Source organism: Coturnix japonica, chromosome W, assembly GCF_054131305.1.
Source record: "Coturnix japonica strain WE chromosome W, WE-NBRP24, whole genome shotgun sequence".
NCBI lineage: Eukaryota > Metazoa > Chordata > Aves > Galliformes > Phasianidae > Coturnix > Coturnix japonica.
Genome location: NC_140701.1, coordinates 21,144,228 through 21,165,323, shown reverse-complemented (window position 1 = coordinate 21,165,323; position 21,096 = coordinate 21,144,228). Strand labels below are relative to the sequence as shown.

At 46.0% G+C, this 21,096-nt stretch overlaps 1 protein-coding gene across 1 annotated transcript in view; it reads right to left on the bottom strand.

The window, feature by feature from the left end:
- The window catches only part of LOC146754591 (uncharacterized), a 30,763-nt gene extending 11,650 nt beyond the window's left edge, over window positions 1-19,113 (bottom strand). Inside the window, exons 1-3 of the mRNA XM_085527803.1 lie at window positions 17,595-19,113; window positions 16,631-16,796; window positions 10,123-10,300 (exon numbers count right to left, since the gene is read on the bottom strand). Of these exons, the coding sequence (XP_085383929.1) occupies window positions 10,123-10,300; window positions 16,631-16,796; window positions 17,595-19,080 (1,830 nt within the window). The 5' untranslated portion in view covers window positions 19,081-19,113. The remainder of the gene's footprint in view (window positions 1-10,122; window positions 10,301-16,630; window positions 16,797-17,594) is intronic.
- Window positions 19,114-21,096: the final 1,983 nt, after the last annotated feature.

The following is a 21,096-nucleotide window of genomic DNA, read 5'->3' as shown; positions in this document are numbered from 1 at the left end:
AGCCACATCTAAAGCAAGCTGAACAGCCTTTACCTCTGCAAATTGACTTGATTCTCCTTTACCTTCAGTGGCCTCTGCAACTTGTCGTGTGGGGCTCCATACAGCAGCTTTCCATCTGCGATGCTTCCCTACAATACGACATGATCCATCTGTGAATAGGGCAAATTTCTTTTCGTTTTCTGGTAGCTCATTGTATGGTGGTGCCTCTTTAGCACGTGATACCTCTTCTGTAGGTGGTTTTTCAATTTTTTTACTCTCAGGCCAGTCCATGATCACTTCTAGAATTCCAGGACGGCTGAGTTTTCCCATTCGAGCTCGTTGAGTAATTAATGAAATCCACTTACTCCAAGTGGCATCAGTAGCATGATGGGTGGAGGGAACCTGTCCTTTAAACATCCAGTTTATTACTGGCAAGCGAGGTGCTAGAAGAAGCTGAACCTCTGTCCCAACTACTTCAGAAGCAGCCCGAACCCCCTCATACACGGCTAAGATCTCCTTCTCAGTCGGAGTGTAGCGCTCCTCAGACCCTTTATATGCTCGACTCCAGAATCCCAGGGGTCGGCCTCGGGTCTCTCCTGAGGCTCTTTGCCACAAACTCCAAGTGGGACCTTTCTCTCCAGCAGCAGTGTAGAGGATGTTCTTCACATCCTGTCCCGTCCGTACTGGCCCCAAGGCCACGGCACGGGCTATCTCTTGTTTTACCTGCTCAAAAGCCTGCTGCTGCTCAGGACCCCATGAGAAATTATTCTTCTTCCGTGTTACCTGATAGAGGGGGCTCACTATGTGGCTGTAGTTTGGGACATGCATTCTCCAAAAGCCCACTACTCCCAGAAAAGATTGGGTCTCTGTTTTGTTGGTGGGCGGAGACATAGCAGTGATTTTGTCAGTCACATCTGCTGGGATGTGACGACGTCCATCTTGCCATTTTATACCTAAGAACTGAATTTCCTGGGCAGGCCCCTTCACCTTGCTGCTCTTAATGGCAAAACCAGCTTTCAAAAGAATTTGGATTATCTGTTTTCCTTTCTGGAAAACCTCTGCTGCTGTATGGCCCCACACTACAATATCATCAATATACTGCAAGTGCTCAGGAGCATTACCCTGTTCCAAAACAGCTTGGATCAATCCATGGCAAATTGTTGGGCTGTGCTTCCACCCCTGAGGTAAACGGTTCCAGGTATACTGAATACCTCTCCAGGTAAAAGCAAACTGTGGCCTACATTTTGCAGCCAATGGAATGGAAAAGAAGGCATTAGCAATGTCAATGGTAGCATACCACCTAGCTTCTTTTGACTCCAGTTCATACTGGAGTTCTAGCATGTCTGGTACAGCAGCACTTAATGGAGGTGTGACTTCATTCAGGCCACGGTAATCTACCGTCAGCCTCCATTCCCCACTGGTTTTACGCACTGGCCATATGGGGCTGTTAAAAGGCGAGTGAGTTTTGCTAATCACTCCCTGATTTTCTAATTGGCGAATTAGCTTGTGAATGGGGAGCAATGAGTCCCTATTGGTGCGGTACTGCCGTCTGTGAACCACTTTGGTGGCAATTGGTACCACTTGGTCTTTTACCTGGAACAACCCCACAGCAGAAGGATCATCTGACAGACCAGGTAAAGTTGACAGCTGCTTAACACCGTTTGTGTTAACAGCAGCTATCCCAAAGGCCCATCGATACCCCTTGGGATCCTTAAAATGTCCCATCCTAAGGTAATCGATTCCCAGTATACATGGAGCCTCTGGACCAGTCACAATAGGGTGTTTTTGCCAGTTTTTACCAGTGATGCTTATTTTGGCCTCCAACATAGTCAATTCTTGAGAACCCTCAGTCACTCCATGGATATATATTGGTTGTGTCCCTTGGTGACTTGAGGGCATTAGGGTGCACTGTGCACCAGTGTCCACCAAGGCTTTATATTTCTGTGGTTGAGATGTGCCAGGCCACTTAATCCACACAGTCCAGTATACTCTGTTGTCCCTTTCCCCCCCCTGGCTGGGGGCAGGGCCCCTCTATTGTTTACCTCGGTGGCTTGCAGCAACTGGAACTTTCCCGCTTTTGGAAGAGTTCGCCTTGGTGGTTGTTTTGTACTGTAATTCTTTCACTCTTGCCTGAAGTGCAGAAGTGGATGAATTATACCACCTCTTTATATCCTCCCCATGATTACTCAAGAAATACAACAAAGCAAAACGTATGGTCTTATCGTTGTCATTTGCTTGAATATGAGGACCTCTCTTTTTTATGGTTGAGATTTTCGATGATACGGGTCGAGAGGAACTCATGTTGTTTAGCTTTTTCAATAGGCGATCGTGGGAATCCTGGTCCCCATCATCTGGTACCACCATGGATCCATCTACATCAGGCATGTTAGTCAACATGTCAATAATATCATTTTGTGTTCCCTCCATTCTGTTTAACCTTTCAGCTATTTTGACAATGGCTGAAGTATAACGATTAACTTCTGTAGTGCTTATAAATAATTCAAGCTCCCGAAGTTTAGCAATTAGTTCGTTAACAAGGGGTTTCCTTTCCCCTTGGCCGTATACTAATGCAAGTGCACTGGCATGCTTTTCTGGAGCAGCCCTTGTAAAGTCACGCCACATTTGTCGTGGTACACGGACTATCTCAGGATCATGTAATTGGTTCGGGTCATTGCGGTTGAAGTGGGAGCTGTATAGCATTTCCACCAGAGCATTTTCTCTCAAAGTTTGGATGCCTTTCTCTATATCAGTCCATTTCCTTTTCTCAGGCTCCAAGTCCCGTTTAAAGGGGAATCTATCTCTTACCGCTATCAACATCCGCTTCCAGAGGGTGTAGGACTGATCTTGGCATGTGCCAATACCTCTGTCCACACGTGCATCTCTGGAAATGCTACCCAGTTGGCGAGCTTCATTGCCATCAAGCCACACACTGCTGGCACCATTGTCCCAGCATCGAAGTAACCAAGTGACCATATGTTCTTTTGGTTGACGTGTGTAATCCTTTCTTAGATCCCGAATTTCACTCAGTTTTAAAGATCTATCAATAATGGTCGTAATACTTTGCTCACCTTTTGCTCTATCAAGAGTCCCAGGTGTTGATGGTGGTAACTGTGTTGATGAGGCTGCCCCATCTATAAGTTTGGACTCGAGAAATTCTCGTAAAGAAAATCTAACTTTTGGCTCCTCTTCATCTGACTCTGACTCTTGTATTATTTCCTCTAGGTAACCCTCCTTCTTTTTCCTCTCTCCTAACTTCCTCTGCTCCTCATACTTCTTCTGCTCCTCTATCATCTTCTTATACCCCTCTAACATCCTCTGCTCCTCCAACTTGTTCTGGTCTTCTGACTCCACCTGCTCTCCTGAGTCCCCCTGCTCTCCTGAGTCCCCCTGCTCTCCTGAGTCCTGCTCTCCTAACTCCCTCCGCTCTTCTAACTCCTTCTGCATTTTCTCTAACTGAGTTGAAAATTGTTTTACTTTTCGCCCTCTTACAGGGGCAACCAACATTGTATCTGGTGCCCCTGGTAGTTGGTCAAGGTGTGGTACATACGGTTCAGACTTGGGGATGTTCCCCTTGGACTGGAGGGTGCATAGCTTGGATCGGAGGAGATTGCGCTCGAACTCCAGGGTGTCGAACTCAGCCCTGAGGGCGTTGTACTTGGACTGAATTGTGTCGAACCCGGACTCGAGCGCGTCGTGTTTGAACTGGAGAGTGTTGCGCTCAGATTGGACGGCATCGTACATGGTCTGGAGGTTGTTACGATCGATCTTGATAGCATCGAACTGAACCTTGAGGTCGCTGTACATGGACCGGAGGACATCTCGCTCAGATCGGAGGGTGTTACATTCGGACTGAAGGATGTTGTGCTCAGACTGGAGGGTGTTGTAATCAGTCTGGAGGGTGTCACGCTCCGACGGGAGAATGTCGCGCTCAGACTGGGGGCAGCTATTCTCATTCTGGAGGGCGTTGTGCTCGGACTGGAGAGTGCCGTGCTCGGACTGGAGAGCATTGTGCTCGGACCGGAGAGCGTTGTGCTCGGACTGGAGAGCGTTCTGCTCGGACTGGAGAGCGTTGTGCTTGGACCGGAGAGCGTTGTGCTCGGACTGGAGAGCGTTGTGCTCGGACCGGAGAGCGTTGTGCTCGGACTGGAGAGCGTTGTGCTCGGACTGGAGAGTGTCGTGCTTAGACCGGAGAGCGTTGTGCTCGGACTGGAGAGCATTGTGCTCGGACTGGAGAGCGTTGTGCTCGGACTGGAGAGTGTCGTGCTCGGACCGGAGAGCGTTGTGCTCGGACTGGAGGGTGCCGTGCCCGGACTGGAGAGCGTTGTGCTCGGACTGAAGAGTGTTGAGTTTGGATTGCAGGGATTCTTTCTCATACCAATATGTGTCTCGTTGATGTAGGAGGTCTTCTCTCTCAGCTCTGAGACTCTCTTTCTCATACCAGAATGAGTCTCGTTGTTGTAGGAGGTTATTTCTCTCATCAAGGAGACTCTCATTCTCAGCCCTGAGACTCCCTCTCTCAGCATCAAAAACTTCCCTCTCAGAAATGGTATTAAATAAGGCCCGATAAGCATTAGCTAGGCCCCAAGTCATTTGTGCCTCCTGAGATCTGCCTGAGCCACAACATTCCTGTCTCAAATATGCGGTCAAACTCTTGGGATTCTTTAAGTGTAAAGGAGTTTCAGGAGTAAAGCTCCATGACACTAAAGATGTCTGTCTTCTAAAAGTCTCTCCAAAGTCTCTCCACACTCCCTGCCACTCAGTATTCTCTAATTCTAGGGAAGACTTCCTCCTGAGGTTATAAATCCAGATACTGAGTGAGATCACTACAATAACCAACAGTAAATTCAGGGAGATTAATAAGATTGACAGTGTGGTCCACTGGGACAACTGGTCAGTCGAAGACTGCTTAAAGGATGCAAAGAAAAAAGGAAGAGCACGCTCAAAAACCACCATTTCCGTACTATTAGTTGCATTAGTTGCATTAGTTGCATTAGTTGCTCCCTCTGGAGCTGCATGCAGATACCAAGTAAGCGTTGATAACCATGCTTTCAAATCATTATACATGTTTACAATTCCATAGGAAAAAGTGGCTAGCTTAAACATGCTCCAATATGTTTGGAGCATCACAAAAGAGGAACTAATGAAATGCAGTCCCTGGTAGAACAAACTTACTAGAGGGAACATTTTTTTTTCTTTCTTTTTTCTTCAATAGAGAGAAAAAAACTAAAAGAAAACAAAGCTCATCAGTGTTTATAAAATATACCGGAGTATTGGCAGTCCGCCTGGACTTTCAAGGTCAAGCTCGCAGGCGCAGAATCGCAAACCTAAGATAGCTCCTTATCAAAGAAAAACAACTTGTAGCTCTGTTAAAAGCTAAAAGAGCAACAGAAGAAAACACAGAAAAACAGCAACTCAATATGCCCGCATCCTCCACCAAAATCTGTCACGGTTTGAACTAAAAATCCACCTGCGTCCGTGACAGGGGCCGTGGGCCCCGGAGGGGCCCTGGGCCGAAAGGAAAAAGTTAATTAGGAAAAGAAAACAGCGGCAACGATCTAAGGAGGCACACTTATTTACTAAATACTATATCGAAATACCGGATAACACAATATAATACAATATAATTGAAAATTGAAAATTGGGCTAACGAATCAAGCAAAATAGGAGAGAGAATGAGTCCCGTAACCGAGAGGCCTACTGTGAAATTTAGGCGAGACGGTGAAGGCTCCCACACACTCCCCTGAACGCCAGAACTCGAAAGACGTCAGTCTGTTCTGCGACAGAGTTAATATAGAGTCCAGGTCCCGTGACCTATCGTGTTGTTCCCTGGGAGATGTAGTCTTCTTCTGTAAGTTGCAGATTCAGTAAAATTATTCATGCTTAATATGATGTTATGATGTGGAATACTGATAGCAAAAATTACAAAATTATTAAACCATGACACTGAGTGCTGAGCCTGGCAGGCGGCAGAGTCCCATACCCGGCACACAGCCCCTGGGGCACAGCAGGGACTCTGCTCTGCAGGACAGCCCTGGGCAACAGCCTGCAGCCCCGACTGCACAGCCTGCAGCTGTGCTGGGACACGCAGCCCTCAGGGCTGTGCTCAGACCCTGCAGCACAGAAGCCCTCAGCTAGAGCAGAAGGCTTTTAACAGAGTAAAGAAACATGCAGTGCCTGCATGCATATCTGCTATGGGATATCCCAAATTAAGTTAACTCTCTATGAAAAGCAGCTCACGGTTTGCATTGAGACTTACCATGTCGTGGTCTGTGAGCAATGCTCCTGCACTGAGCTCACAGCCCACTCATACCGTACATATCCTGTAAGCTCTCTCCAATTTCTCTCCTCTCCTTCTGTCACCTGAAGGCTGTGCTGTGCACAGGAGCTGCTCCTGGGCACATCTGTCTCTGTGCAGCTCTGCCCACCTTATGAGCTCCCTGTGTCCAAGGAGACCGGAAAAGCAAGCAGCAGATAATATCATTTTTATCCTTCCCACTCATCTCCCCTGACATGTCCCTGGGTCCTCATGGCCAACAGCTTCTGAAAAAAAGCAGCATCATGACTGTGCTTTGAAATCTGCCCAGTTAACCACCACATGTCCAGTGGTCAGTGACTGATTGGAGACGTATAGCGAGTTCTACCAGAGTTCATTTGATGAATCACAAAGGACACCCAGACAAGGACGGGGTGGTTTGGACATTCTCTGTGCAGGACAGTGATCCAGCTGAGGCAGTGCAGGAGTCTCATCCCTTGTCAGAAATCCTGGAGCTGAAATGGGATACAGCTCCCCACAGAACCACAGGAGCTGGGATTCCTCTGGTTCAGTTCAGAAGTGCACAAGGAGTTGCCTGCATGTGAGCTCCTGCTCTGAGTCCTTGGTCCTTCATCTGGGAAGCAGCTGCTCACACACAGACACTGGGTAATGCCCAAGGTGCCTGGGCTGCTCCTGATGTGTGCCAGTGTTTGTAAACCATGTGGGAAATCCCTGAGATAGACACCTCCTTCCTGGGCATCAGCTGGAGGCCAGAGAAGGGTTAGCACTGGCTGTCTGGTGAATTCACTCGCAGCTGCAAGAACAGCACAGGGCCTTCAGGAAAGCCATGCCATAAGTGCGTCTGTGCTGCTAAGTCAAATCCAAGACCCACGATGGGTCTAATGTCTGTGTGCCACCTTCTGCACACTGATACCATAGATGAGCTGCAAACCTGAGCTCCTGATTTGACCACAGGGACACAGTTAAATGGCTTCCACAACTTCACTGTAGCACAAGGGGGATACAGAGTCTTTAGGATGGATGGGCGAGGAGTCAAGGAAGGGCGACTGCCCTCTGTGAGAGTGCACTGAGCTCTGCTTCGGAATGGAAGAGCAACCAGGTCAGAGGTAATGGAAATGGCCAACAGAGGAGACCATCAGTGTCTGTTCCTGGCTTCTTGATCATGGAGAGCAAATGGAAGGTGCCCTCTGAAAACAGATGGGAGTCTCATGTTATCAGGCCATTGTCCCCTTTGGGAGCCTTTTGCACTCCAGTATCTGCTGCAGGGACAGCACAGCAGGACATGTGCCATCCAGCAAATCCGTGGAGAGCACAGATGGCAGATTCTTGACCAAGCCATGGAGGAACCAAAGAGGAGAAGTTCTCTGCTGGATCTCATACTGTCCGGCAATGAAGGTCTGGTGGGAACTTTGAAGGTCAAAGGGGCATCAGGGCAAGTACAAGACGTAAATGGATGTCTCGTTATTTATTTATTTATTTATTTATTTATTTATTTATTTATTTATTTTAGGCTGTAAGCTTAAATGATGTTCATAAATTTCAATAAAATTGAGACAAAGAATTGAAAACAAAGATCAAAATCAATGAAAATGTTTTAACCCTTCTCAACATGAGAAATTCTCATGAGTCTTGTCCCATTTTAAGTTGTAAATATGAATCTGTGAGGTGATTTGATGTCTTTTTTTTTTTTTTTCTTTTTAAATTCTTTTTCTGAAACTACGATGTTTTTCAGAACTGTGTTTGCTGGACATGGAATGCCTTACAGTTCAGGGACACAGACACTGGTGCTAGTGCCAATGCTCTTTTTTCAATCAGATACCTCCCAATTATCTGTCTGATAACTGACTTTTAGGGGGATTACTCAAATTTGCTCCATCTCACCAAAGTCTGATGGACTGTGTTGTCATCTCCTTCACTGTGATTCTATCTAGCCCTACCTGTCTTTTTTTTTTTCTTTCTTTTTCTTTTTCTATGTCGTTTTCTTCTCCATTTCCTTTTCCTTTTCCTTTTCCTTTTCCTTTTCCTTTTCCTTTTCCTTTTCCTTTTCCTTTTCCTTTTCCTTTTCCTTTTACTTTTACTTTTCCTTTTCCTTTTCCTTTTCCTTTTCCTTTTCCTTTTTTTTCCTTTTCCTTTTCTTTTTCTGTTTCCTTTTCCTTTTCCTTTTCCTTTTCCTTTTCCTTTTCCTTTTCCTTTTCCTTTTCCTTTTCCTTTTCCTTTTCCTTTTCCTTTTCCTTTTCCTCATTTTTCTCTTTTTTTTCTCTTTCTTTTTTTTTTCATGATTTAAAAAAAAGCATGAATTCTGAAAGTTGTTCATCAGTGTCAGTAAAATTGAAAAAAATAGTTGAAGACAAAGATAGAAATCAATAAGAACATGCTAACCCGTCTCAGTGTGTGAAATACTCACGAGTCCTGTTCAGTTTTAAGTTGATTCCTCCCAACTCCCTGGCTGATCTATCTGTCACGGTTTAAACGAAAATCCACTTGCGTCTGTGACAGGGGCCGTGGGCCCTGCAGAGGCCCTAGGCCGAAAGGAAAAAAAGTTAATTAGGAAAAGAAAACAGCGGCAACAATCTAAGGAGGCACACTTATTTACTAAATACTATATCGAAATACAGGATAACACAATATAATACAATATAATTGAAAATTGAGCTAACGAATCAAGCAAAATAGGAGAGAGAATGAGTCCCATAACCGAGAGGCCTACTGTGAATCTAGGCGAAACGGTGAAGGCTCCCACACACTCCCCTGAACGCCAGAACTCGAAAGACCTCAGTCCAGCCTGCGACAGACTTAATATAGTGTCCAGGTCCCGTGACCTATCTCTCTGCTCATGTTGTTCTCTGAGAGATGTAGTCTTCTTCTGTAAGTTGCAGATTCAGTAAAATTATTCATGCTTTATATGATGTTATGATGTGGAATACTGATAGCAAAATTACAAAATTATTAAACCATGACACAATATCAGTTGCCCCTGTGGAAGGCAAGAAATGGAAACGGGTGTCCATTCAACGGCTGAGGTTTAACAAAAGCAAGTGTAGAGTCTTGCACCTAGGAAAAAATAATTGCATGCACCAGTACAGGCTGGGGAATGAGCTGCTGGAGAGGAGCTCTGCAGAGAGGGACCTGGGCTTCTTGGTGGACGACAGGTTGGCCATGTGGCAGCAGTGTGCCCCTGTAGCCAAAAAGTCCAATGGCATGCTGGGGTGCATTAGAAAGAGCGTGTCCAGCAGGTTGAGGGAGGTGATCCTCCCCCTCTACTCTGCCCTGGTGAGGCTTCATCTGGAGTAGTGTGTCCAGTTCTGGTCTTGCCAGTACAGAAAAGACAGGGATCTCTTTGAAAAAGTCGAGCGTATGGCCACAAAGATGGTGAAGGGCCTGGAGCATCTCCCCTATGAAGAAAGGCTGAGTGAATTGGGTCTGTTAAGCCATGAGAAAAGAAGACTGAGAGGGGACTTGATCCAGGTCTGTAATATCTGAGGTGTTATAAGGATGTCACGGGGGACAGTATCAAATGCCATGCTGAAATCAAGGTAGACAACATCCACTGCTCTCGCCCCATCCACCCAGCCAGTGAAAATGTCATTGAAGGTTACCAGGTTGGCTGACCATGACCTCCCCTTGGTGAAACCATGCTGACTACTCCTGATAACCTCCTCTTCTTCCAACTGTCTGGAGATGGCATCCAGCACAAGGTGTTTCATCGCCTTTCCAGGGACAGAGGTGAGGCTCCCTGGCCTGTAATTACCCGGATCTTCCTTCTTGCCCTTTTTGCAGACAAGAGGGACAATGGCTATCCTCCAGTCTTCAGGCAACTCCCCTTTTCTCCATGACATCTCAAATATGATAGAGAGCAGTTCAGCAATCACCTCTGCCAGCTCCCTCAGCAACCTTGGATGCACCTCATCATATCCAATGGCTTTATGAAACTCATCGTGGCCTAGGTGCTCACGGACCAGCTCTTCCTTAACTAAAGGGAAATCTTCCATTCCCCAGACCCTCTCACTAAGCTTCAGGGTCTGAGATTCGGGAGGGAGAGCTTTCTCACTGTAGACAGAAGCAAAGAAGGCCTTCAGTATCTCCACCTTCTCAGCATGCCTCATTATAAGAATACCCCTCTCACTTAGTAGGGGTCCCAAAGTCACCCTAGTCTTCCTTTTACTCTTAACATACTTTAAAAAACCTTTTTTATTGTCCATTTCAATGAGTGTCAACCCATTTATGTAATACTATGTTCTGCTTGTGAGGAAGCGTGTGAGGGAGGTGGGACAATCAGTGCTTGTACAGTGGCGATGTATTTATAACTGAACAATACACATTGTTTTACAGAAGGCATTAAGGGTGTGTATGGAAACAAAAAATATTGTTTCACAAACTGTTTTGATGGTATAAGACAGTGTAATAGTTGATGGCATATGGAAGTGTACTTGAGGGTATGTGGAAGTGTATCTGAGGGTACAAATAGTGGAATTGTTTACAGAGGAAAAAGGGTTAAAGAGAAAGTGAGTTTATCTGCACTGACATGAGAGCAAGGCCCCGCTCCATTCCTCTGTGAGCAGAGCACAGCAGAGCAGAGCAGAGCACAGACACAGTCCCCATGTATCAGGTAGTTCTATTCTGCTTACCAAATGGATGAGCTCACAACAGAAGAGGCAGATCTTCCTCTCTGCATCTTCCATCTGTGGCATATTCTGGAGTTCAAGGCATTGCAAAGTTATGGCACATCTACGGTCTTTTGCTGATGAAAACTTAGTGTGCTCTGGGCTCTCATTTCTATGGCATCTAAAGTCTAGGGTCATGCCAGTTGACAGGAAGCTGGCAAATGTTGTCTCATTGTAAGGAAGAGCAAGAAAGATGACAGGGGCAATTATGGACCTGTCAGTCTCACTTCAGTGCCTGGTAAAATTCTGGAGAAAATGATGGTGGGAGTTATGGAAAAAAAGCTGAAGGACAATTCTGTCATTGGTTGCAGCCAACGCAAGTTCCTGAGGGGAAGATCCTGTTTAATTTCTGATCCCTTTATGACTCGGTTATCCATTTAGCTGACCAAGGGAAGCCAGCTGATGTTATCCCAGAGGATTCATTAGGGTTTTTGAGACTACTCACAGCACCCTTCTGGGCAGAATGTTCTGCATACGGCTAGACAGAAACAGAATGTGGTGGGTAAACAGTTGGCCAGTATGTCAGGCCAAACAGACTATAGTCATTGTGTTTCATCGGGCAGGTAGATGGTCATTGTCAGGGTTCCCCAGGGCTCCATTTTAGGGCCACTTCTCTTTCATGTTTTTGTGGATGACTTGCATGCAGGACTAGAAGATGTTCTGAGCAAGTTTGTTGATGAGACCAGATGAGGAGGTGTGTCACGGGTTACTTAGATTTACCTATGCCCGTGACAGGGGAAGCAACCCCGTGGGCCCCCCCTCCCGGGGCCCGGAAAGGAGGGGGAAAAAGGGAGTGGGATAAAACAGCGACAATCTAAGGAGAAAAAACTTATTTTACTAAATATGATACCGAAATACAAGATAACACAATATAATATAATTGAGGCTAACAAATTGAACGAAACAGAGAGAGAGAGTCCCCGAAAACCGAGAGGCCTACTGTGAACTCTAGGCGACACGGCTGGAACGCTTCCCACTCTCCGAGAAGTTCGAGAGAAGAAGGAGGGCACTCCAGCCTGGGAACGAGATTATACAGCGTCCTGGTCCCGTGACTTATCATTAACCCTGTTGTTCTCTGGGATATGTAGTCTTCTTCTGTGGACTGCACATTCAATAGAAGTATCCATACTTTACATGATGTTATGATGTGGAATACTGATAGCAAAATTACAAAATTACAAAACCATGACATTCCACCCCTTATTCTACATTATTACATCATGGTAAATATATATATACATATATATACACGTATGTAAAATTATGATAGCTAAACAGTAGAATTACATGTAACATAACTAAATGTACAACTATAATAACTAAAATACACTACACATGCAAACATATATATATAAATACATAAAATTATTGACTGCACTCCCCCAGCATCAAATTCCCTTGTGGCACACATTGAACATCCCCATCCTTCTGCATTACCCACCAAGTGCACCCAGGTCCCTGGGCAAAGACAGTTCCACGGATAGGTTTGCCCTTTCCAGAAGCTGGAAGGACCCAAACAGCTTTTCCCAACATGTTCTTTACATGTACAACAGGGACCTTATCTCCTTCTACAGTGTGTAGGGGGCTAGATTGACTAGGACCATCACGATTGACAGATCCTCTAGTATTCACCAACCAAGTGGCTTCTGCCAGATTCTTCTCCCAGTGCTTAAATGTTCCACCACCCATTGCTTTCAACATAATTTTCAACAACCCATTATATCGTTCAATTTTACCAGAAGCTGGTGCATGGTAGGGAATATGATAAATCCACTCAATGCCATGATCCTTGGCCCAAGTATTTATAAGGGAATTTTTAAAATGTGTCCCATTATCAGATTCAATTCTTTCTGGGGTGCCATGTCGCCACAGGACTTGTTTCTCAAGACCTAATATGGTGTTTCGAGCAGTAGCATGGGGTACTGCGTATGTTTCAAGCCACCCAGTGGTTGCCTCTACCATGGTGAGTACATAACACTTACCACTGCGAGATCGTGGCAAGGTGATATAATCAACCTGCCACGCCTCCCCATATTTATACTTTTGCCACCGCCCTTCCTCCCAGAGAGGTTTCATCCTTTTGGCTTGTTTAATTATGGCACATGTTTCACAATCATGAATAATCTGCGCAATAGCGTCCATGGTTAAGTCCACCCCTCGGTCTCTGGCCCACTTATATGTCGCGTCTCTTCCTTGATGACCTGAGGTCTCATGAGCCCATCGAGCTAGAAATAATTAACCCTTATTCTGCCAGTCCAAGTCAATTTGAGCCACCTCAATTTTGGCAGCTTTATCTACCTGATGGTTGTTTTGTTGTTCTTCAGTAGCCCGACTTTTGGGCACATGTGCATCCACATGACACACCTTTACAACCATATTCTTTGTTCGGGCAGCAATGTCCTTCCATAATTCAGCGGCCCAAACAGATTTACCCTTCTGTTGCCAGTTGTTTTGTTCCCACCTCTGTAACCACCCCCATAAGGCATTTGCCACCATCCATGAGTCAGTATAAAGATACAGCATTGGCCACCTCTCCCGTTCAGCAACATCTAAGGCCAGCTGGACAGCTTTTACCTCTGCAAACTGACTTGATTCTCCCTTACCTTCGGTGGCCTCTGCAACCTGTCGTGTGGGGCTCCACACAGCAGCTTTCCATTTGCGATGCTTCCCTACAATGCGACATGATCCGTCAGTGAATAGGGCATATTTCTTTTCATTTTCTGGTAATTCGTTGTATGGTGGGGCCTCTTTAGCACGTGATACCTCTTCTGCTGGTGATGTTCCAAACTTTTTATCTTCAGGTGTCACGGGTTACTTAGATTTACCTATGCCCGTGACAGGGGAAGCCACCCCACGCCCCCCCCCGAGGCCTGGAAAGGAGGGGGAAAAGGGGAGTGGGATAAAACAGCGACAATCTAAGGAGGAAAAACTTATTTTACTAAATATGATATCGAAATACAAGATAACACAATATAATATAATTAAGGCTAACAAAATCGAACGAAACAGAGAGAGAGAGAGAGTCTCCGAAAACCGAGAGGCCTACTGTGAACTCTAGGCGACACGGCTGGAACGCTTCCCACTCTCCGAGAAGTTCGAGAGAAGAAGGAGGGCACTCCAGCCTGGGAACGAGATTATATAGAGTCCTGGTCCCGTGACTTATCATTAACCCTGTTGTTCTCTGGGATATGTAGTCTTCTTCTGTGGACTGCACATTCAACAGAAGTATCCATACTTGACATGATGTTATGATGTGGAATACTGATAGCAAAATTACAAAATTACAAAACCATGACATTCCACCCCTTATTCTACATTATTACATCATGGTTAATATATACATATACATACATATATATACACGTATGTAAAATTGTGATAGATAAATAGTAGAATTGCATGTAACATAACTAAATGTACAACTATAATAACTAAAATACACTACACATGCAAACATATATATATATAGATAGATACATAAAATTATTGACTGCACTCCCCCAGCATCAAATTCCCTTGTGGTACACACTGAACATCCCCATCCTTCTGCATTACCCACCAAGTGCACCCAGGTCCCTGGGCAAAGACAGTTCCACGGATAGGTTTGCCCTTTCCAGAAGCTGGAAGGACCCAAACAGCTTTTCCCAACATGTTCTTTACATGTATAACAGGGTCCTTATCTCCTTCTACAGTGTGTAGGGGGCTAGATTGACTAGGACCATCACGATTGACAGATCCTCTAGTATTGACCAGCCAAGTGGCTTCTGCCAGATTCTTCTCCCAGTGCTTAAATGTTCCACCACCCATTGCTTTCAACATAGTTTTCAACAACCCATTATATCGTTCAATTTTACCAGAAGCTGGTGCATGGTAGGGAATATGATAAATCCACTCAATGCCATGATCTTTGGCCCAAGTATTTATAAGAGAATTTTTGAAATGTGTCCCATTATAAGATTCAATTCTTTCTGGGGTGCCATGTCGCCACAGGACTTGTTTCTCAAGACCTAATATGGTGTTTCGAGCAGTTGCATGGAGTTCTGCGTATGTTTCAAGCCACCCAGTGGTTGCCTCTACCATAGTGAGTACATAACACTTACCACTGCGAGATCGTGGCAAGGTGATATAATCAACCTGCCACGCCTCCCCATATTTATACTTTTGCCATCGCCCTTCCTCCCAGAGAGGTTTCATCCTTCTAGCTTGTTTAATTATGGCACATGTTTCACAATCATGAATAACCTGCGCAATAGCGTCCATGGTTAAGTCCACCCCTCGGTCTCTGGCCCACTTATATGTTGCGTCTCTTCCTTGATGGCCTGAGGTCTCATGAGCCCATCGAGCTAGAAATAATTCGCACTTATTCTGCCAATCCAAGTCGATTTGAGCCACCTCAATTCTAGCAGCTTTATCTACCTGATGGTTGTTTTGTTGTTCTTCAGTAGCCCGACTTTTGGGCACATGTGCATCCACATGACGCACCTTTACAACCATATTCTTTGTTCGGGAAGCAATGTCCTTCCATAGTTCAGCGGCCCAAACAGATTTTCCCCTCCGTTGCCAGTTATTTTGTTCCCACCGCTGTAACCACCCCCATAAGGCATTTGCCACCATCCATGAGTCAGTATAAAGATACAGCATTGGCCACCTCTCCCGTTCAGCAACATCTAAGGCCAGCTGGACAGCTTTTACCTCTGCAAACTGACTTGATTCTCCCTTACCTTCAGTGGCCTCTGCAACCTGTCGTGTGGGGCTCCACACAGCAGCTTTCCATTTGCGATGCTTCCCTACAATGCGACATGATCCGTCAGTGAATAGGGCATATTTCTTTTCATTTTCTGGTAATTCGTTGTATGGTGGGGCCTCTTTAGCACGTGATACCTCTTCTGCTGGTGATGTTCCAAACTTTTTATCTTCAGGCCTGTCCATGATTACCTCTAGGATTCCTGGACGATAGAGGTTTCCCATTCGCGCTCGCTGTGTAATCAGCGTAATCCACTTGCTCCAGGTGACATCGGTAGCATGATGGGTGGAGGGAACCTGTCCTTTGAACATCCAGTTCAGCACTGGCAGTCGAGGTGCCAAAAGGAGCTGTGTTTCAGTCCCGACTACTTCGGAAGCAGCCCGAACCCCCTCATACGCGGCTAAGATCTCCTTCTCAGTTGGAGTGTAGCACTCTTCAGACCCCTTATATGATCGACTCCAGAATCCCAGGGGTCGGCCTCGGGTCTCTCCTGAGGCTCTTTGCCACAAACTCCAAGTGGGGCCTTTCTCTCCAGCAGCAGTATAGAGGATGTTCTTTACATCCTGTCCAGTCCGTACTGGCCCCAGGGCTACAGCACGGGCTATCTCTTGTTTAATCTGTTCAAAAGCCTGCTGCTGCTCAGGGCCCCATGCAAAATCATTCTTCTTCCGCGTTACCTGATAAAGGGGGCTTACAATGAGGCTGTAGTTTGGAATGTGCATCCTCCAAAAGCCCACTGCACCCAGGAAAGATTGTGTCTCTTTCTTGCTAGTTGGTGGAGACATGGCAGTGATTTTGTCAATCACATCTGCTGGGATGTGACGACGTCCATCCTGCCACTTTATACCTAAGAACTGAATTTCCTGGGCAGGTCCTTTTACTTTGCTTCGCTTAATAGCAAAGCCGTCTTGTAGAAGAATCTGGATGATCTGCTCTCCTTTTGTGAAAACTTCTTCTGCTGTATCGCCCCACGCAACAATGTCATCAATGTACTGCAGGTGTTCAGGAGCACCACCCTGTTCCAGTACAGTTTGGACCAACCCATGGCAAATGGTTGGGCTGTGTTTCCACCCCTGGGGCAAACGGTTCCAAGTATACTGAATGCCCCTCCAGGTGAAGGCAAACTGTGGCTTGCATTCTGCGGCCAAAGGAATAGAAAAGAAGGCATTGGCAATGTCAATGGTGGCATACCATTTGGCTGCTTTTGACTCCAGCTCATACTGGAGTTCCAACATGTCCGGCACAGCAGCGCTCAATGGGGGTGTGACCTCATTCAGGCCACGGTAGTCTACTGTCAGCCTCCATTCTCCACTGGCTTTACGCACTGGCCATATGGGACTGTTAAAAGGTGAGTGAGTTTTACTGATCACTCCCTGATTCTCCAACTGGCGAATCAAATCATGAATGGGAAGCAAGGAATCCCTGTTGGTGCGGTACTGCCTTCTGTGCACTGTCTTTGTAGCAACCGGTACCTGCTGCTCTTTTACTCGTAGCAGCCCCACAACAGACGGGTCCTCTGACTGGCCAGGCAAAACAGACAGCTGCTTAATGTTGTCCATGTCTACAGCAGCTATCCCAAAGGCCCATCGATACCCCTTAGGATCCTTGAAATGCCCCCTTCTGAGGTAATCAATACCCAGTATACATGGAGCCCCTGGGCCAGTCACAATAGGATGTTTTTGCCAGTCTTTGCCAGTGAGGCTTATTTCAGCCTCCAGCACAGTCAATTCTTGAGAGCCCCCAGTCACTCCAGAAATATGGATTGATTCTGTCCCTTCATGACTGGAGGGCATTAGGGTGCACTGTGCACCGGTATCCACCAGCGCCTTATATTCCTGTGGTTCTGATGTGCCAGGCCATCGAATCCACACAGTCCAATAAACTCTATTATCCCTTTCCCTCCCCTGACTGAGGGCAGGGCCCCTCTATTGGTTACCTGTGATGACTGGAGCAACTCCACTGGTGGTTGGTATGTCTAGTAGTTCTTTCACCCGTGCTCGTAGTGCAGAAGTAGGCTGATCATGCCACTTCCTCATGTCTTCTCCACGGTCACGTAGGTAGCGCCACATGGAAACACGCGGTGCAATCGTACTGTTGTTCTTTGCTCGAGCTGGGAAGCGTGTGCGTTTAACAGCTGAGACTTTTGATGATGCAGGTGGGGAGTAGGACTGGACTAGTTTGATCAGATCCTTCAGTAGACCTAGTGGCCCGTACGAGGATTGACCTTCATCAGTTGTTTCTGATACTATTACAGGATCATTACAATTAGTTGATGGAAACAATTTCTTGCACATTTCATCTACTCGGTTTTCTAGCCGTGAGATGGCAGAAACTGCGGCATGCAGTTGGGGGAGCTGCTGATCGATGGTTTGAAGCATTATAATCAGCTCAACAACTCGGGGCCATCTGTCCACGAATCCTTTAGATCCTGATACCAATGACTGTGCAATTCTCTCTGGTGCTGTACTTGTGATTTTCTGCCACATGTCAGGATCGGCCCTCACTCTCTCAGGGTCAAGTTCGCTTGGATCAGGGCTGTACAACATTTTCGCCATGGCCAATTCCCTCAGGCGCTGAATACCTTTTTGGACGGTATTCCAACTATCAAATTTAGGCTTCAAAGCATCCTTATAGGGGTACCTTTCTCTCACGGCTTCTAACAGCTGCAACCAGAGAGTGGCAGCTCCATCCGAACATCTGCTAATCCCTCTGTCGATACCTGCATCTTGGGCAATGCTTCCTAGTTGGCGAGCTTCATTACCATCTAGAGACAAGCTGTTGGCCCCGTTGTCCCAGCAGCGAAGCAACCAAGCAAGGATACCTTCATCTTGACGCCGTGTGAACTCCTTTCTTGAGCCTTGGATTTCAGTCAGCTTCAGAGGTCGACAATAGGTGATTTCCTCCTCCTCATCAGTCTCTTCTTCATGCCTCTTGGTTTTTGCCTTTGCTTTTTTCGGTACTGCTCCATGCCCGGCACCTGGGTCTTCTGCTGCCCCCCCCTGTGCTTCTCCTTCTTTTCGTTCTAGACGCATGGACACCCGTTTCCATTTCTTGCCTTCCACAGGGGCAACTGATATTGCTACTGATGCCTCCTGTGACTGATCAGAATTAACTTGGGCTTGAATCTCAGATCGGAAACTCTCTCTCTCCAGAATAGTATGATACAAAGCACGGTATGCATAAGCCAAACCCCACATAAGGTTTACCTCCTTAGATCTCTGACCCAAATACTCACTTAATTTCTTAGGGTCCCTTAGGTGTTCAAGAGTGAAATCCCATGACACCGCGGGTCCCCATGCTTCTAAGACTTTTCCTAAACCTTTCCATATTCCCTGCCAGTCATCATTCTCTGGTTCTGGAGGAGACTTCCGCATAGAACGAATGCATAGGAACATATATGCATGCATTGATAGTGATAACATTAATGCAAGTATGAACCCTATCTCAGTTATTGAAAAGCGTGTGGAAATCTGATAGTACAACCTAAATAAAAAGGGTTTTTTTAGCCTGTACAAGGAATTAAACATGGTGGTGTTTGTAAAATTGCCTGTTCCATCTGGCATGCAAGTATTTGTAAAATTGCCTGTTCCATCTGGGATGCAAGTGTTTGTAAGATTCACAATTCCATCTGGGGTGTAGATGCCAAAATTCTGACCATACCACATCTCGTAAAAGTACCAGGCAGGTGTCTCCATCAGTATCCACCTTATTAGGCTATATATCTGCACAATTCCACAACACCAAATTATGGTGTTAATAGTTGACCAATACTTTAAGAAGATCATAATTGCTTTCAATCCCTTAAACAGAGCAACCGGGATGAAGAGTGGATTCATAGCTGGCAGGCTCTGTAAAAGTCAGAGCTAGCTAGCTTTGCTCTAAGGGAGAAAGAAATCCCTTTGTTTTCTACACAAAAGTTAGATAGCAGTGCTGAGAATGTGCAGCAGCACTTAATATTGACAATTTGTCTGGTATTTCAAGGTCACGTTCTCAGTGAACAGCTACGAAAAGATAACACTCCCCTAACGAAGCTCTTTAAGAGTAAAGAGAGAGTCGTTCTAAAAGCTAAAAAGCTCTATGCCCGCATTCTCCACCAAAAAATCTGTCACGGGTTACTTAGATTTACCTATGCCCGTGACAGGGGAAGCCACCCCGTGGGCCCCCCCTCCCGGGGCCCGGAAAGGAGGGGGAAAAAGGGAGTGGGATAAAACAGCGAAAATCTAAGGAGGAAAAACTTATTTTACTAAATATGATACCGAAATACAAGATAACACAATATAATATAATTGAGGCTAACAAATTGAACGAAACAGAGAGAGAGAGTCCCCGAAAACCGAGAGGCCTACTGTGAACTCTAGGCGACACGGCTGGAACGCTTCCCACTCTCCGAGAAGTTCGAGAGAAGAAGGAGGGCACTCCAGCCTGGGAACGAGATTATACAGCGTCCTGGTCCCGTGACTTATCATTAACCCTGTTGTTCTCTGGGATATGTAGTCTTCTTCTGTGGACTGCACATTCAATAGAAGTATCCATACTTTACATGATGTTATGATGTGGAATACTGATAGCAAAATTACAAAATTACAAAACCATGACAAGGTGCTGCTGCCTCCACTGAGGGTGGAGAGGACTTGCAGAGAGATGTGGACAAGGCAGAGAAGTGGGTACCAGTTGGTACTAGGCACCAAGTGCATAAAGCATAACAAGAACAAGTGCCTGATTGTGCACCTGGGTAAGGGCAACCCTGGACATACACACTGACTGGATACGTGACATTGGAAAAAGTTCTTACTGAAAAGGATTGGGGTCCTGGTCAGCATCAAATTGAATATGAGTCAGCAGTGTGCCCAGGCAGCCAGGAAGGCCAACAATCCCCTAAAGTTCATCAAGCAATTTATTGCCATCTGGGTGAGGGAAAGGATCATCCCCCTCTGCTCTGCACTGCTACAGCTGCACTTGGAGCACTGGGTGTATTTCTGGGCAATGCAGAACATAACAGACATTAAACTATGGCTGAGTGTGCACAGGAGGGCAAGGGAACTGAGAGATCAGAAGTTCAGAGTTTCACTGGGATAGACTGTTTGTTCAGACTGGGTCCTTCTCACATTCCACATCCTATGATGAGACACAGGGCATACATGGGCACACATGAGACATGAACTTCACAGCATCCTTGAACCCCATGCAGAGTCTGGGATCTTCTGTCCTTCTGTCTTTCATTTAACATCATACAGACTTCCATTCCACTGTTCCAGTAAGGATCCTTAGTCAGCATGAGGTTCTCCTAACCAACGGTCTGGGGATTCAGGGTTTCGCCATTCTGCTTCATAAGACAAAGGAGGATTTTCTTAGCATCAGAGCCACCATGTCAGTGCTTTTACCTGCCTGTAGTCACGGCTTCCAATTATCTTCTCTAACAAGTCCCTTGGGAAGCTTGC